The 19,421-nt window shown below is 39.5% G+C and overlaps 2 protein-coding genes across 2 annotated transcripts in view; both read right to left on the reverse strand.

Moving 5' to 3' along the window:
* Positions 1-1,866, reverse strand: part of iars1 (isoleucyl-tRNA synthetase 1) — a 55,684-nt gene extending 53,818 nt beyond the window's left edge. The window contains exons 1-2 of the mRNA XM_069690912.1: positions 1,753-1,866; positions 1,132-1,255 (exon numbers count right to left, since the gene is read on the reverse strand). Of these exons, the coding sequence (XP_069547013.1) occupies positions 1,132-1,250 (119 nt within the window). The 5' untranslated portion in view covers positions 1,251-1,255; positions 1,753-1,866. The remainder of the gene's footprint in view (positions 1-1,131; positions 1,256-1,752) is intronic.
* A 1,526-nt stretch (positions 1,867-3,392) lies between these two features.
* Positions 3,393-6,397, reverse strand: rpl29 (ribosomal protein L29). The gene is made up of 4 exons (XM_069690903.1): positions 6,341-6,397; positions 5,826-5,878; positions 5,281-5,345; positions 3,393-3,571 (listed from the first exon to the last, which is right to left on the reverse strand). Exons 2-4 carry the CDS (start codon positions 5,860-5,862, stop codon positions 3,479-3,481), a joined length of 195 nt encoding a protein of 64 aa, XP_069547004.1. The 5' UTR covers positions 5,863-5,878; positions 6,341-6,397; the 3' UTR covers positions 3,393-3,478.
* Between the last annotated feature and the right edge of the window lie 13,024 nt (positions 6,398-19,421).

Raw genomic sequence — 19,421 nt, forward strand, 5'->3', positions numbered from 1 at the left:
GGAAAGTAAATCTTAAATATCTGGAACGGCACTGTTTTCTTTCTTATTAAACAACATGCATGACTTGTTGGACAAGATTACTGTCATATCTGGTCTCTGGAAAACAGCCTTGTCTTTGACAAACAGAAACCATGACTAGAAATGGCAACAAATTCAGTGATCATATGCGTGTTTATGTCGTAAAACTATTCCTGAATGAATGCTTTTCCTTTACTGATGGCGCTGTCAGATGCATTAGACTGATTCCACATTGAATCTGAATTGTCAATACAGACGCGGTAATGGTTAGTGGGATGAACCGAACATGCTCTTAAATGTCAGGTAGTGTTATTAGGGGCTGTTTGTGACCAAAGTTCTTCTTCAGTGCTGCAATTTTGCTTTGTTTGGCCGGCAAATGTCATCATGACGTTTAATCTTTTCTGGGCTAAAAAAAAAAGGAAAAACAATCCACATAATTTTTGAAAGGTTAATTAATGCATTTGATCTAAATAAGAGCTACGAGCAGAGATTTCAAATAGATCACTAACTGTATAACAACACTGTATTGTTTTTAAAACTATCATCTCATTTATTTGTTAATTTATTTTGTAAAAATAAACAGATTTTTTTTTTTGTGTACCTAACTTTTAATGTTTGTGCCGACTAATTTGTATTATTATAAGTCTGCTTAATGAGTCATTGCACTGATTTCAATGGTCCATTGTTTCTTACATTTTTTTAACATGATAAACAATCACTGAGACTATGAAAACTTACACTAGCGCCAAAGACAAATTAGTTAGACAGGAAATGAAGCTATTTTACTTGGCCATCAATAGCCGGGATGGCATTTAGTACAATCCTGAAGCACTTGCCAGCATTAAAATGACCCAAGATGACTATGTTGCTGTTCTCAGCCATCACACACGCAGCTATTACATTTTACAGACTAGGTAAGCAAGTGTGTCAAACTAAAGTGTAAATTCTGTTTTGGATTTTATATCTTTGGCCAAATAAATACACAAAGCTGATTTAAACTAAGGGGCTGTTCAAGAAAATGGCAACATCATCTTGTGCTTCAACAGCTACTTGTGGGAATATATTTTTGCCTAGTTAGACAACCAATAGAAACAAAGAGACAACTGGATTTACCTCGGCCTGTTTTTGGACTGTTTGAGGCATTCCTGAAAACATTCCTTTTCCAGCCACAGCTGCAGGATCTTCTCCTCCTCAGAGGGAAAGTTGATGGACTCGGGGACTGGCTCCACCATTGCGTCTGTCCAAACACACACAAAGCAAAAGTGTCATGTCCTAGACTGGTTGAGCAGGAAGACAAAGAAAGAAAGAAAGAAAGAAAAAAACAGTGTGCGTGTCACCAAGATCACCTGCATGACCTGTTTATGTTAAATCAAACACGTTAGGAGATGAACAGAAAGCATCAACATGTCCTCAGTCTTCCTCAGTTAAAGTCTCCCACTTTCAACAGATGTTACCTGCAGACAACCTGTCAAGGCTCAGTACATTGTTAACAGATCATGTTGCCCCCCCCCCTCCCCTTTATAACATTTTACGAGCTAAACTCAAGCCTATTGTTAAACGATATCTCTACGTGCAACACGCGGTCGCAGGCATTTTGTCCAAAGTAGTTTAATTTAATCAAGAGTCACTTTCCCGCAGCAGCTACTTCCCAAGAAGGACGCCTCCTTGTTGTTTAGCTAGCAGGCTAAGCTAACAGTTACGCGCTTCTGTTCGTTAGCTCGCAGCTAAACTTACCGTGAAGTTTGTTAAAGGCGGCGTTCAGACCTCACATACGACATGTTGCGCGGCGAAGCGTGGATGTAGTCAAACTATTTATGGTTTCATCGTTACTTGAGTTTGAATGCGGGTACTCACGTGTTGTGTCTGCACCCGGCTGCCCACGGACGAGGAATGACGCAAGCTGGAGAAAGAGCATGAGCGGAAGTGACGTAGCGGATCTGTCGCTTAAAAATAAAACGCGTAAAGTTGAATATTATATTACAAGTATATTATATGATACACGTATAAACCGTACTCCTAAACTTCACCAGCAGCTATGTGTTTTAGTCATCTATTTATATAGTTTTGTGCACTTCAAATGATCAATTTAACAATTTAAATGTTACTGTGTCTAAATGTGTTATTTTCATGTTTTGCTGAGTTCGTCACATGATTAAAACTTTATCTTTATAGTGCCAGTGCATTATGAGAAGTAAATCTTCAGTACAAGTACATAGAAATAAATGAAAACTCCATACATTAAGGACCTGTCAGTATTTTTGCTTTAAAATTGAGCTTGCTCATTTACATTTCTTTTGTGGTATTTTGCTTAGTTTTAGTTTTGACATTGCACAGAAATAAACAAAACATGCCTTTCTAAAAAAAAATTAATATATATATCTGTAATTTTATTGTGTTCCTATTACAACTGTTTAAATATCTTTGACTTCCCTTCAGGATTTTTTTTTTTTTTACAGCTTTGTCACTAGTGGGATATTCAAAGACAAAAGAGAAACAAGACAAAAGCTGCCAGAAGAGAAACCCAGATTCAGATTCACTTGGTAGATCTGTGCTGCAGGTATGTAACTAAAGTGTAGTAGAGCAGTGGATTTGAAAATAGCTCAGCTCAAAAGCAGCTTTATTGATTTCCATTATTTCCCTTGACCCCTAAACTTTGAGCATAAGACTGAACGACTGTGCAGGGAGATAGATTTCATATTTCTCTGTAGGTATAGACAGTGAAAATCTGAAGTAATGAATGCGTATCTACTAGTTCTTGCCCTTACTATTAATGATCTTGTACATAACTATGGTTCCTTTAATGGTAAGAGTGCCGTCGCATTTGAGAAGTGTTTTCCAAATAACCAGCCCCTAATCTTGTATTTGATTTACTCAAATCTGAGATTGGACATTGATTAGACAGGAGAGGTGTTGAAAGAGAGCAGAGGACTGACATGCAGTAAACATCCTGCTAGCCATCAAACAAACCAGACAGTAACTGTTGAGGGCATTTGTACCCAAGTGGTACGCAGCTTAACCATCCGGATATCAAGTCGCCCCAGATTACATTTTGTGGAGCTCATAGTTGCCTTTCAGAACACACTTTCTTTAATTGGCTCAAAGTTACCATCTTGGTGAAAAGGGTTTGGAAATCTACGCAGAGATCACATTTCTGTTGCAGCTGTGCAATACAATCACAGCAAATCAACTTCCCCCAATCTGATCTTAAAACGTCATTCTTTAACCGTCAGCCAGTCAGACTAAAATATTTAAATTTTGATGCACGATAACGGACGGCTACGCCGACACTAAATAAACGCTACGCTCCTAATAAAGTGATTTATTTCATGCAATCAAGACAGAGGCAGCTACAACAAACACGATTCAATCTGATGTTGGTTTGTTAAGAAAGCATAGTTTTATTGTGATGGTGGTAACACAATCTGGAACGCTGACAGACAAAAGATGACCGGATGGCAGTTTATTTCGCCTTGGCTGCCTTCTGTGCAGCCTTCATGCCCTTCTTGTTGTGCTTCTTAGCAAAGCGCATATTCCTCAAGAACTTGGGATCCACCTGCAACAAAGAAATAATACACACAGAGTGAGCGGGTCATGTGCGTCAAGATCAAGCAGCGCACAATTCAAACAACTTTAAACATAATAAAGCAATACATGGGCTCAAAGTGTAAAAAAAAAAGAAAAAAAAAAGCAATCTAAATATTTTCTAGTCCGCAGCATAGTTACATAACAGATTCTGGTGCAAAGGCTGGATGAAGGAAAAACAGATGTAGTTTGTATGAAAAAAGTCCGTTTCTACGTGAAATCGGGCTGAGATGATAATCGCAAGACCACAGTAACACGGTCATGAGTTGCCCGTCGAGGAGTTCAGGTCATTACTGTCATATGATACTGTGATATGAAATATGAACACAAGCAGCATTACTTATTTTCTGTACGTACAAATGCTTTTGTAGGAAGAAAATTCAGCTGCTCTGCATTTGTGGTAAATTGCCAAATCTCAGTAATACAAGGCTTTTTAACAGCAGTAAAAAAAAATAATATGAAAAGAAAAGTCCACATGTCACAGAATGGAATTAAAATCAAATCAGCTTTCTGTTGGAATCAAAAATATTCTGAGGATCTTAAGATGTTTTTATATAGACGAAAATAATCCTGCACTGGTATTAAAGACAGGCTGCAGCTCACAAAGTCTAGACGACAACCAGCTGTCCTCCAGTTCAACATCCAGACAATCTCCCCACAAATGAAACAAATGGCAACCAAGAGGAGGACCAACTCCCAGCTATTTTAGTGACTTGTAAGATGTTCTGGTTCACCTGAACAATTCCTACTATCTTTTAATGTCCAGAGGAGGTTTGCTTTGGATTGAACAGCAGTGGAACTTTGCAGGAATAAATCTCCTCTTAAGAACACATTGCTGGTCAAAAAGCAAATGTAGCTCAGATTAAGGTAAGGCTTTTAGCATAAATTCATTTTACCAAGGACTGTAGCACATTCACACGCCTTTCAGTCACCTGGTTAATATGTTTTTCGGCAATAATCTGATTCAGTGAATGTCAAATCTATGAAAAATCCCACTCCCGAGTTCAGGGCTGGAAATACAGAAAATGTGTGATTTCTTCGATAGGATTCCTGCACCAGACATAACGTAAAAAAACAAATTTCCATCTATATAAGTAACCGAATCTAAGCTCTTTATCCAACGTTTCTCTTTTAGATATTGCTTAATAAAAAATAAAATAAAAACACTTCTATGCTCCTCAGTGCAAACTGGGAACCCTTGAATAACTCTGGCTGAGGCCAAAAAGTGTCCGGACAAATATTTAACTTGAGCTGCAGCCTCTGAGGATTTCGGAGAACGTTAGAGGTTATAAAAAAAAAAAAGTAAAACAGTTCAATATGAGTGGTGAAAAGGCAACAGGAGCAAAAACTGCACACACTTTTTTTTTTTTTTTTAGACTGGCCTCCATCAGTGTTTACATACTGGTTTCCACACCTGAACACTTTTTGTGTGTCCCAATAACTTCCACTGGTGCTGGAAGGACAGTCTTCCAAAACAACACATTTATTTCCCTACAGCTGAAAAAAAAATAAAAAAAAATCAGATCTTGCATCACTCACGTAGCAAACCGGATGTAGAGCTTGCAATAAGCAGGTTGCCATGGCGTATTTGTGTGCCTATTCCCGACCTGATTTTTCAGAGTAAACACCTGATTTCTAATATGCACGCAAACACAAAAACAGGATTGGGACTGCACGTACCCCCTTCAGGGACTCGTAGCGCTGAGATGTGGGCTTCTTGATGCCATTCCTGTGGGCTTTACGAGCTGTTCAGACAAAAGGAGAGGGGGGGAAGATTACAATCCACTTTTTTTGTGTGTGTGCAATATTTCCCTTTATAAAAGGTAGGTAGGTATTTACTTTATTAATCCCAGAGGGGAAAAATGTTTCACTACAGCAGCATACAGAAGCAATAAGATAATAATAGAAATAATAGAATAAAATAATAGAATAGAATATAATAATAGAAAAGCAATAAAAAAAATATAAATATAAAATGCACAGTATATGCAGTACATTATATATCTATATATATACAAACAAACCAAGAAACACAGTCAACATATATATATATATATGTATATATACAGTACGGTATATATCTATATATATTATATACAAACAAACCAAGAAACAGTCAACAGTGTTATTGTACTGTGTGTAAACCTGCGTGTATTTGAATGGAGAAGTACGTAAACCCACACAGTGATTAAGCCTGTACAATTATAAAATGAACTTTTACTTACACTGGTTGTGGGTTGTGTGGTTCTTAGACTTGGCCATTTCGACGCTGGTTAATCTTTTAAAAGAAAAAAGAAACAGCATGAAACACCAACTTCGTATTTAGCATTTCTGCAGCTATCCGCTGTTAGCTCCGTTTGGATCGGTAAGCCAGGAAATCCTGAAGCTTTATACAATGTTGAAGGCGACGTTTGATGAAATAAATGACCTGTAGTGGTCAGAAAGCACCACGTTAGACCAAAGAACTGCCACCGAGAGTTAAAGTATGTCGTCCCGCAGCTGTATTTGTTCGTATCGCCTGATCGGTGCAGCTGCTGCGAGGCTGCTGCCTTTTTAATGCCTTTTTTTTTTTTTTTTTTTTTAGCCTTTAATGAGGGTCATACACAACCCATACCGACATTATCCTATGATTGGTAAAGTGCTTTATTACAATTGACGTCCGTTTCCGTGCGGACATTTGAAATACGCGCAGATTGATAAGGATTTTAAGAGTTCACCGAAGTAGGGAAAAGTAAGATACCTGCCGCACGAACAGACGACAACCGGAAGAGGAAGAAAATTTGACCCTGACGGAGGAGAAGAAGAAGAAGAGGACCCGACGGCAAGAGAGGAAGTCAGTCGAAAAAAAAAAAGACTCGTTTGTTAAATGACACCGCCGCCTGTTGGTGATTTCTGGTATAACAGGCAAGAAGTCCACTGTGGGCCACGGGGTGTCACTCTCAGCTTAAAAAAAAAAAGTTAAGACTTGTTCTGCTTTCTGTTTTACAAATGAAAGTAAAGCACAGACGTGACTTCCTGTGCCTGGTAGACCATGATTTCATCCCTTTTTCTGCTCCACAAGGTTTTTCTTTTCTTTTCTTTTCTTTTCTGCCTTTGTGATACTTCAACTCCATACACTTACAGGGCGAATTTGTTTTTATCACCACTGCATTTATAACACAGCTTTACAAATGAAGACAGAATTGCCATTTGAAAAAGCACATGATGAGCTTATAATTGTTTATAATATAATTGTTTGAGATGACTAGTTCTAAACTAGTGGTTTCAGATGTTTATGAGTTGTTAGCAGAACGTGGGGAAAACGATCCAATATTTCACCATAAAAATGTGTTGTTGCTGCTTATTTTCCCACCTTTTAATGAGTCTTGTGACCCTTTAGGTCAGAAACCGTGGACTAAACTGTTGATTCTAAATAATTGTTCCTGATGTGGTTAAATCAACGTCATTTAAACCAGCTACTATTCATAACACTTATAATATTTATAGTATTAAAATCATCACAGGGGCGGAGCAAGTACTATTACTTTTAAAATGTAATGCGTTTTCTTAATTACGAAGGCCAGGAGTGGGCACAGAGAGAGAGAGAGAGAGAGAGAGAGAAAAAGTAAATCGTGGGCACGAAATACTAAACTGAGGCCACGAATTCCTAAATCGTGCGCACAAATGAGCATTTCGTTCCCACGTTTTAATGAATTAATTTGCACGTTTTTATGCATCTGTTCGCACAAGGTACGTTTATATAGAACAGCGCAGCTCAACCGGCTTTCTCTTCTAAGTATGAAGTGCACTGCACCTGCTTCAACTGTCAGTTGACCATTTATAAAATAGCATCCTCAAAGTTAGCGTATTGCCGACGATATAATCCAAAAACTCTGAATATCATCGTTATTACCTTTTAGTAACAATAATCCTTTGCATCCCTTGCATGACAGCTGTCCTGTATTGTAGATCTTGGCCTGGATTTAGTATTCCGTGCGCATGTATAAATGAAAACGTGGGAACGAAATACTATCTCGCGCGCGCGATTTAGTATTATAAATATTAAGTCAAATATGACAGAAAGTCAAACAATTACACCTTTTTCATTTACTGTACCGACTGATAAAGGTGACGTGGGTTTTCACTCATTATCTTATCTCAAAATCTTGATTGAAACGACTCTTGTCATATTTTAGTTTCTAAAACGACATTCTTTTCCTGCTGTAATGGGACCTTTAATTATTTAGTGTATCTGGAACAAGAGACGCGCGCAGTAGTTTTCACTGGACAGCCAAAGTGTCACGGAAGGCGACAACAGAGACTGATTTCCAGTCTTAGTTCAGCACAAAACTGTCCTCAATGGGCAAAAAAAAAAATCTGAATGAAAGTTCGGCGGAGATTAAACGAGATTTCATTCTGACAGACTTGCTGAAAGAGACCGATTCAGTGCCGCTCCCGGTGGACTTCACAACTCTTCAACAACGCACAGCGCGGTAAGATGATGGACAGATTGTAAAGCATCCAGCAGTTCTAGACAGATCCACAGAGATCACTGCACTGCTGGCCCTCCCCTATGTTGTGATGGATGGGAATGGATGCAGAGCCACGTGACTGAGCTTACATCGCTCCCTCTCAGAAACACACCGGCTTCATCATACACTAACAGAACAGAGGGTCTTCTATATGTTCTATGTAGAACCCTGACTCGTTTAGTTTAGTTTCCTCTCCTCTCCTCTCCTCTCCTCTCCTCTCCTCTCCTCTCCTCTCCTCTCCTCTCCTCTCCTCTCCTCTCCTCTCCTCTCCTCTCGCTCTCTCAGCTGAGGCTGGGTAAATCCCAAGCAGAAGAAATCATGCAGCAGCATCCTATATTTAGACCCCTGTTTGATCACACGAGTCTCTCCTCTTCATTCTGCAGCTCTGCTCAGTCAATTACAGATTTGGGTACGTGTGTGTGTTATTTCACATTTTCTCCCTTATCCTATGTTGGTCATTAGTGCACTGGTTCCCATTTCCTCTGATATCTTTGACAGATGGTGATTTTGGTGGTGAGCTTTTAGTGGCTGTGAAAAGAACACATTTCAGCTAATACTTTTCTCTGTGTTATGATTGTTAACTCTTTATTAATAAGGCGAGAGTCTTTCAGTTGCTTCGCTGAAACTCAAAATTATCATAACTCTGAATAAATTAGCGAATTTTCACATTACACTGATGTGTTTGGAAGAACGTTTACACTGTGACAAGTGACAAACATTTAAAGCTTTTGAAAAACTGTATTTTGTTGAAAATGATTTGTATATTTTCTGCAATGAAAGTCTTCGCTGGAGTTTTTTTTTTTTTTTTGTCTCCGTCTGATCAGTTTTTCTGTACAGCGGATCCATTTACATGCTACATCTCTGCCATGTTTTTTTAAACCCCTGCTGCTGAAATGACACAAACTAACCTGACAACGCGGTAAAGTAACTGCATTGAGCCAAGAAACAGCCTTTAGCACATAAGCTCCAATCAAACAGCAACTTCTCACACTTTGGTTTTTGTTTGGATCAAACACACCTCATGTCTTGAGTTAAATTATGAGCTTTAAAAGCGCTGCAAACACGAGTAGAAGTTGTTTTTTTTTCCTGTTCCCATTATTTGTGCTCAGCTAACCGTCTCCTGGCTGCCACTTGAAATTTACTAGACAGAAATGAAAGCAAGGTTGATCTTCACATCTTAAAGGGTCTGAAAAGCTATCATAGCAAGAAACAAAGCTGGAAATAATGAAAACACCGCTTTGAACAGGACACATTAATTACTTTACTGATTGAAACACACACACACACACAAAACACACTTTTAGTATCCCAAACACGAACGTGATTACAGCGTACGAAGGTCTTGCTTGCTGTCTAACCTGATCTTTCATATTAGATTCAAACTGAGATTCTGAATGTAACCAGTTTTTCATGAGGGAAAAAAAAATTCACTCCACGTGCACATTTAAAAGTTGTTTATGTTTATTAAACTGGGTGCTATGTTGCTTCCCTGATATTGCAATGCCTATTTAATACCGCAGAATTTGTTTTATTACTTTTGCAGCTTCACTTCGAGTCACAATCGGTTTGTCGTCTTTGGGTGCAAAGATTTAAAGGCCTCTAAAATATGATCTAATTACACAGAGTGTATCATTTAGCATAATATAGCTGCAGTGTAATGATGGTTTTGCAGAAAGACGGCCTCTACAGAGGTGCTACGCATTAAATCTCACCAATAATAAGCCTATAGGGGACAAGTCTCTGCTCTGTTACTTAATCACTTCCCTGCCAGAGAGAAGACAAATATCACGCTGCTGCCGTAACTGCTGTCTCTTTGTCCTCCTTACTGTCACTCTTGATGCCATTCTTTCATTTTCTTCTTTTTCACAGAATTATTGACAGCAGTCGACGATAGTTACTTTGCAGGTTGGGATTTGACATCTATCTTATAAAATATGTGCAGTGTTGTTGAATGGATTGCCAAACAGCAGGCGACACAAAAGTTTAAATTAGCTACAGCTCGACCAGTTACATTAAAAAAATGACCACTTTCTAGTGAGATATGCTTTGATAAGGTATCAAATGCAACTACAATGGTAAATTAATGTTTAATCTTTTATCGGAGCTTTGTGGAGTATTCATAGACTTTTAGCTGCATGCTACCATGCTAACATGGTCACGACAACAATGCTAATATGATGTTAGCAGGATTTAAAAAAAAAATGTGTTTTTACCATTTTAACCATATTAGTTTTGCATGTTGATTTGTGACCAGCTTGCTAACGTTTTCTAAATTACACAGCGCTGAAGCACAGCTGACGTTGATTGGATTGTCAATAGATTCGCAGGTTCGTTTATTTTGAATCAGGAAGTATCGGAGAAAATGTTAATTTTTTTTCCCCAATTGAACGGTTGAGTGATCACAAATAAATTAATCACATTTCAACGTGAAGGTGAAACGAATATATACACCAAATGTCATGGCAGACATCCAGTTTCTGTCGAGGCACTTGACTAAAACCTGACAAACCTGGTGTAGTGGATCTAGAAAAAAAAGTCTGCGTGGATTGATAAAAACTCAGGCGATCACTGAAGTCATTAGTATTAAGATTTTACACAAAAGCCGCACTGTGATGTTGTTGCTCCTAAACAATCGGAGTACTTCTGCTATTATTGTTCCCACTATTACACTCTCTAACCTTTTTTCATCTTGACTTGTATTCACTTTTGCTCAATTGCCATCCCCCCCCCCCGCACCCCCTCACCCATGACCTCCTCACTTTCTCCTGCTTATTTTTATTTGAATTTTCTTTCAAGCCATTTCAGTTTTACCCCCGAACTCCCTCTCTTACTCTCTCGCTCTCTGCTTTGCAACACTTCCCACCCACTTTCATTTCCTTTTCATCTGTAAGAGGAAATCTCTTCTTTGAGCACCACAAAGTCAATCCCCATGAGACTCACTTCACCTCAATAGATGAAAGAAGCAGCTTATTATGTCTCTGGATTTTGATGGTATTATAGGCAGGATCATCCAAACAGAGTGAGAGATCCATTAAGTGTCACATATATAAGTGCAAATGACTGAAGAAAGAGTGACATTGGGTATGAATTTATAATGTGTTCTTGGTTTGGCTTTAAATTAGAAGTTATTTTCCAGGGCCCATAAACAATACTTAGCGTTTGTTGGTATGAGATTGTTAACTGTAAGTTCGTCTTTACATAATGCACTGTGAGTGAGAGCAGAGCTAATAAAGGAAGGTACGGCAAATCAATTCAGAAAATCTTATTCCATGTGGGGAAGAGAAAACCTTAACAATGTGTTTCATCAGAGACTTCCTATGTAGTCACCCACATACATCTGTGACAGACAATAATAGAGGAGTACACAGAATCTTAACATAGAACTTAAATGACATAATTTACAAAAAAACAGGAACAAAAAAAACAAAAAAACAATTGCCGAGTTTCACATGTTCACATAGCAAAACCAGAACTACGACCTTGTGGTTTTATGCCTCCGCCAACCAGTCAAGCTATAGTTTACATCTACATCTGTCCAAACCAAGTGACAACCAACAGTGGTGTTGTCCATTGGTTTGTCGACTGCCGTCATGAGTTCGGATTTTAGCCGTCACCATCTTGTTAGTTCAGAGTGTTTTGGAGCCAGAAGTGATCATATTTGGCCGAGGTGGGCAGGAGCGAAAGGTAGATCTGACTCGATCTGTTTGGGAACCTGAGGAAGTTATGCCTCTCCCAGCAATAGTGCAAACCTGACTGCACCAAAATTTCTAATTAATGACGGGATTATTTTCAGACGGACCATCAGAAATCTAATAAGGGATGACTTTAGCGAATATCACCAAAATGACACTTGGAAAACATATTTACATTATAAGTTAAATGGGAGTCTATGGAGATTTTTGGAGCAACCCCTAGTTGCAGTTTGCAGTTTAAGGCACTTCCGCATTGGCCTCATTTTACAGACGCGGAAGCTACGTCCACTTTTATATACAATCTGTGGTTCAGACTCATGCAGCATGATATATGGTGAAGAATGTAAAGGAACCCTTGTATTTGTTCGTTCAAGGCGTTCCTAAGATATCACGCTCGCAACAATGGGGCAACATGAGGTCACAGTGACTTCGACCTCTGACTCCCAAAATCTTAGCAATTCATCCTTGGGTACAATTGAACGGTTTTACCGACTTTGAAGACATTAGATATCACATTCACACGAATGAGACAGATGGACGGACAACCTAAAGCCTCGAGGCACAGCTGTGGCTGGTGCAAACATAAAAAAAACACTCTACAAATACCTGGCAGTGTATAAATAGAATCAATGTTTCTAACAACACTAGGATCACAATCTTGTGTTGTCTGCTTTTCAGTGCCGGACATGCAGCATTCAAAATCTTTATGAGAAATATTTTCACGAGAAAAATAAGTTTAATATCCAAAACATGTACATGTTTCTTTTCCTCATTGATGTTACGATAGAGAAAGAAGAAGAATAGATAGTGAAAACAGAAAATGTTGATTGATGTAACAACAGCACCTGGCCATTATCCATCTGCTGACACTGTGATTACATGCTATGTGTCTTTACCACCAGGTCACCAGGATGTCGCAGCTTAATGGATAAATACAGGATGTGAGGATCCAGTTCAGTGGTTGAAATAGGTCTGTTACGTGCCAGCTGTTCGCCCCGGTTGGAGAAACAGTAAACCAATTTGTTAGTGGTATGGGGATGTTATCTTCCTCCACAACCAGTTAGCTATCGCTAAAAGTGAATGATTCTGTTTTTAAATTACACAGTCCTTTAAAATAAAAATAAAAATCACTGATACTTCACACTTAAAGTCTCTCTCTCCGTTACCCTGATCAAATTGGCATTGCTGATTTGGTGATTGCCCTCACGCTTCTGTGAGCTTCTGATCTCTCCTGAATGTACATTTACCATACTTGACTTTAAATATGGCAATCGACTTTTCTTTTCTTCTGACCTGCAGCACAGGCATCAATTCACTAAACATACTCTCCTTCTTGCACTCTCTACCTTTTCATCGTTCTCTTCAGGCTGCTGCAGACTGCTTGTTTGCTTTGCTACACTGACTCCATTCATTGAGGTTGAAGGACGGAAATCAGTGTATGAGAATGAAAGGCAAAACGAACAAATGAGAAAGCAGAGGAGGGAGGCAGAGTGTGTGTATTCATGCTTGGAAAGACAGAAAAGTGAAGGGGGGGGGCTGTCCTCGCTAAGCTCAAGCGTGCCCATTGGCTAAAGGGAGGGGATGAATGAATGTGTGCCAACTTGAATGAAGGCTAGATGTCACCGAGCATCAGTGCATGAAAGCACAAGAGGAATGACAGGAGGGAGGGAAGAGAGGGGGTGACGGGGAGTATGAGTCATTCTCTCTTATTCTTTGTTCCACCTTTTTATCTATAACGTTCTTTCTATATATCCATCTATCGATGCATCCATCTATCTACGATGGGCAATCAAAAAGTTCCAAGATTGCTCCTGTGTTTTTGTGCGTGAATGGCGGGTAGCCCCATGACACGCACAGAGCAGGAGGAAGTTATAGGTTATATCTTGGGTAAGTATTCCAAGTTTTTGTGGCATGATCACGTGAGTTGCACACATGATTTTGAGCACTACAGGCCAGAGCGTCTGTGATTTCTCTGTGGACATAATCAGAGTGTGCACATCAAATTTTGTGTTAAATGCAGAAAATTAGCAACGGAGACCCTGGTGATGCTTCAGAAAGTCGAGGACAATGCAATGTGCGTGGTGAGATGTTTTGAGTGACATTCACGCATCAAGAGGGGAATAACTTCTCTGTCCAAATGCAAAGAAACCTGCATCAGGTCGGGAGCGCAACCAGGTCAGTTTTGTTTGACATTTGCGGGGTTGTGCACCATGAATTTGTCCCCCAGAGTCAGACTGTCAACACAAGTTTTACTGTGACGTACAGAGACATCTGAGGGAAAACATTCGGCACAAACGGCCTAAACTGTGACGCAGTGGCACTTGAGGTGAGTTTCTTGCCCACAAAAACACAATCTTTTCCCAAAGAATTTGACACAACTTTGATGTTCTCTGCTCAAGTTTTATGTGCACAGCAAAATTGCTGTTGATGTTGATGAAGCGACGAAACTCCGGGCTAACCTTCTCTATGAACATCATGATGCTACTTACTGTTAATGCACAACAGGACCAGTCTCGAAACGTTTTTATTGACCCTCGTATATATGTGCATAATAAACATATTGACAATGTTTAGCTCAATGCACTGCTGTGCCTAGGTGCTGCCTCAGAGATGGGCTAGTATGACTGTCTTGTTTAATGTACCCAAAAAGTTTTAAGGTTCAATTACTAGTGCTAGAGAGGTAAGCTACTTTAGATTATTACATAAGATTAATTTAGCACCAAATATGTCATGAAGTATGCTTTTTAGGCCTCCAAGTGGGTGAAATTGGTAGCAGGGGGCATACCATACATTTTTCGGTTGTTTGTTTGTTTGTTCTATTCTCATGAATGCGACATCTCAACAGCAATATTCTCCGGGATTGCCTGGAGGGAAAGTTTTACTTGAATCCAACGATGAACTCATTTAATTTATGGAATCAAAGGTCAAAAACACATTTGTGGCCATAACTCAAGAAGTGATTCGGTAATATGATAAAATTTCACAAAAATGTCTAAAAGTATATGATACATTTTTATATCCAGGAGGTCAAAGGCAAACTTTTTTGTGACATCTTTATGTCAGAAACAGAAGGAGACATTTTTACCATATTTCATATTGGCCAGATAGTGAATGAATGAATCTGTGGTTGAAGATGTTTGAAGCATCAACATCCATTTTGAAGCATTGTCTGCTATAAATTAGCTTTATTGGCTATGCATTTGAACACGTATAAAGATTTCTTGAAAGTTCTCACTTCATATATCATATTAGTCTGGACAAACATGGATGTAAAGTACAACTGGACTTGATTGAGGAGGCATATAATTGCGAGGTGGTGATTCTAGTTTTTTATTATTGAATATTATTAGTTACTCTTAAAATATTTTGCTCTGGTGATTCGTCCGATACGCACTTTGGTGAGAACTGTGTGCTCTTCCCATACCTGCGCCCCGCCTTTCCTCTTTTCTGTGCCCTATATATAAAAAAAAAAAAAACACACACCTCTGTGTATCCAATTATTGCCACTAGGAGTCCAAAAAATAACATTGCAAATCATCTAACAAAATAATTCAACATGCCAAAAATAACAGAAATAGCTGCTACACATGATATTAAATATCTAATCTTTCTTTACTCTTACATGACCTAGAAAATCTGAGATGTGCTGTTCTTCTCCGAGAACTAATTACTGTAATGCACTCGTCTCAGGCGTCTCTGCTCTACTCTCAATCAAACTAATTCAAACTCAGCAGCCAGAAAATGAATGTGAGATAGTAAATATGACTACATTATTTCAGTCTCTGTTCTGTGGATCGTTGTGTATTCACATATTGAAATTCTGGTTCTAACTACCAAAACATTGCACTGCTTCACTGCACACTATATCACCGCTTCACTCGCAGCTCTACTCACAGGTTATGTGTTCATTGTTATTTTTGAAACAGACAGCTAAGGTTGGAACCTTTACTACTGTAGCTTCTTGACGATGTCAAGGTATCAGACACTGTCTTATTATTGGAAACTCAGTTGAGACTCCACACCAATTTATTTTTGACACCCTCAAAGGTTATCTGTGCTGTTTCCCTACCAGCAACGCTTTCTCCTTCTCGTTCTTCTACACATAAAATATTATAGTTCCTTTCTGATACTTATGAATTTCAGAAGTACTCAGTCTGTCTACGTTGTATGAAAAGTAAAAAGACTTGTATGAAGAAATAAATAAGTCTTTCAAATTAGATGACAGAATACATAACTTGTACTGATCTAATGCTCACATCAGCAGGACAACATACATTTTCGGAGTCATCCAAAATTGTTGCAGAGATCATGCAGTTGTTTGCATGAAAAAAGGTGCTTAAAGTTAGGGTATGATGTTGTCATGGTTACAATGCTGAACATATGGTTAAGGTTAACAATTGTTCTCATGCTTTAATAGAAACCAGTATTGACTGTTGGTTGGAAATGGGAAACAGGCAGCTATCTCAAGCATTCAAATCTGAAGTTTTTGTCAAGTACTCATCAATTCTGACCTGTTTCCTTTGTGACTTATAATGTCACCTGCCGTCCTCCTGTTCTCAGAAGTACTGTAGCCACCAGTTTCATCACTAGATCAAAAACAAATGTTGGTTTGGGTTTGTTTAAGAAAAGACTGATGCTGCTGGTCTTCTTAAGAGGTAGAAATGGAAATTCTAAAACTTTGCTGATCCGTTGTCGCGGACTACATCGTTTGTACCCTGAGGTAACTGGCCACGCCCCCTTCAAATACACTTTAGTACAATCCACAATGCACACGTAGCTAAATGCATCACAACTCAGACACCCCACCATTCACCACTGTAAAATTAAGGAGAATGTTCAAGTTGTTGTGAGTCCAAGCTGCAGCATTCAGTTCAGTACGAAACAGACCTATACAAAAACTTTACACTAAGTCGATAGCTCATTGTTTCTGTGCCTTCACAGTCTGTGGCTTTAAGAAGGAAGAGACAAACTGTGTTCTCACACTTGGCTGGTCTAGAACCAAGAACTGCTTATGTCAGGGCCGGCAGAATCATCCCGGCCAACAAACATCACTTTTGTGCGCATGTTTGAACTATGAGGTAGAGCATGGACGTAAACTCTACAAAGACAAACAACAGTGGTATGTGGAGGAGACAAACTTTCTCCTTGCACTGATGTCCTCAAAGAAAATTCTGAATAAATTCGATGTCATCTGTGATTGTTGTCGTGCTTAAAGATGGTGCTGGCATTGCTGGTAAAGTGAAGACATGTACAAATGTGTAAAGTGACATAATGATGTGTCTCTTTAGCTCCTTGGAAACCAAGCCGGTTCTTGGAATTCACAAGTTGAACCAACTATGAACCGGCAGCAGGACCAGAACGCGTTGGTTGAAAGGAAGTTTCAGTCACCGGTGAGGAGCTCCATTGCTAAAAGTCACCGATTCTGTCAAAAACAGCACAACATAGTATGTTCATCTTGAGTAATTGGTTGAATACTATTAGGTGCCTTGTAACACATGACACAGATTAATGTAAAACCGTTCACTGGTTAAATAACAGGCCAGAGACTGAAGAACTGTATTAAACATTTTCTGGTGACTCACTCGTATCACAGCCACATTTGTTCTCATTCGTACAATGCACAATGCACACACTTTTACTGCACACTGGACACACAAATATATGTTTTCACAACACACCTACGCACAGTCTTGGACACATTGCACCTCAGCGCTGGGTATTTTTGAACACTGCTGTTGGTTCGCCTGTTATACAATATGTGTCTCAGGGACAGTCAGACTCTGACCTGTTTTCTGTCTCAGTGGGAAGAGACTGGCCTCACATACAGGCACGACTCACTATTGTCCTTCCAAGGATACATAGAAAGTGAAGGTTTTCATCTCTGGCACTGGGCTCTCTGCTGAATTATACTGACTAGATATGGGAACAAACATAAAAGGCTGCAGAAAGAAAAGTCGTGTCTGCATTTGGGTCTTGCTTCTTGTTCTCAGTTACCAAACAGTTAAGAACAAAATTAAAACTGCAAGTAGTGATATGCGGGCCCTCGCACGCTGCACGTCGGGGATCCAGCAGGTCGGGGCCGCCGGCTCCCCGACTTGCAGCACACGAGGGTCCACATATTCCCGCTTGCAGTTAAAAAAAAAATTCTCGATCTCGTTCCTTATTCTTCTTTAAAAAAAAGAGGCTTTTTTTCTACGACATTAACATCTTCAAAAACTCATGAAAGTTGGTGCCTGATGCATGTGCAAAGTTTCGTGAGGTTTGGAGCATCGCTTGACCTTAAACATCAACTTCCTGTGTCACGGCGAAACATCAAACTTAGCCACATCACCCTGGCTATACTAGATACTCTATACTCTATACAAAAATGGACTTTTTGGAGTATGACCTTTTTCTGAACTGAACTGACATGCATGCCTCAAGTTACTTCTCACTGAGGCAACTGCTCTAACCACAATGAAAAAAAAAGTCTCTTTTGGACTTATTTTTTCATTTGAGTTTTGTTGTTGACCTTTGGTTTGGTATTAGTACGACTGCACGTACTCATAAGGCTTACCCTTAGAGGGACTCACCTTAGGAGGTCTCGCCCTCCGAGAACCATGTGGCTTACCCTTACAGGGATTTGCCTTAGGAGGTCTTACCCTCCGTGAACCACGTGGCTTACCCTTACAGGGATAAACTCTCCGTAGACCGTGTGGCTTATTAAGGGGACTTGCCCTCTGTAAACCGTGTGTGTTACCTTGGCGGGGCTTGAACCCGTGTCATCATGAGGTCGTTTCCAGCTGGGGGTCAAGGTCAGCGTTGTAGACCGCTGGACTCTCTTCGGCACCAGACAACCAGTTGTGGCAGGAGAAAGTGTTTCACAGAGTTCGCTCAGAGCCTTAGGGTTAGAGTTAGGGTTAACCCTAACCAACAGTCTCCAACAGTCTGGTTAACTCAACAGGTAAAAGATCCTACTTCACCAAGGTTGATGTATATCTACTATCCAAAGAATGTCTGCGGCAATTTTGGTCGCATTTGAATGAATATTTATGGACGGTGGAGTTATAGGTTGCAGTGAGCCAAAGATTTGTCACCATGCTGTCTAACACCTGGGAAGATTGGTGGCGCAGTAGTTAGCACTGCTGCCTCTCAGTAAGAAGGTTGCGGGTGTATCCTATGCTACATAATTACTTATGAAATGTACATTACATCTTGTATAATCACAGCATGTAGTTGAACTAAATGTTACACTTTTATAATTATCATATTGAATCCTTCCTGATTCTTTGACCTGCTGCTCTAGTTCTGTCAACCATTCATTACTCTGTTAGGTATCAGACACCTTTCTCACCTGGGCGGTACGTTTTGCTGTGAGAGTTCATTTCCGACATGGCCTCCTGACACTTCCCAGTATTTAAGTGCACACAACACGCATAACATGGTGATGAGTGCGTCATCCTGTAAATAATGTGTGAATACAAAAATTTGATGGGCGAGGTTTTTCACTTGCCTACAAAGGCACAAGGTGACACTGAAACAAAAATAAACATGTTGAATTAGCCATCACTAGCAGAGGAACTGTGTCAGAAGCAAAGCATGGGAGTCACTCGAACGCCAATTCACACCCTGACACGCT

Source organism: Brachyistius frenatus, unplaced genomic scaffold (genome assembly GCF_029030835.1).
Source record: "Brachyistius frenatus isolate BFR_SWC_R1_liver_20210118 unplaced genomic scaffold, ASM2903083v1 Contig_10, whole genome shotgun sequence".
NCBI lineage: Eukaryota > Metazoa > Chordata > Actinopteri > Embiotocidae > Brachyistius > Brachyistius frenatus.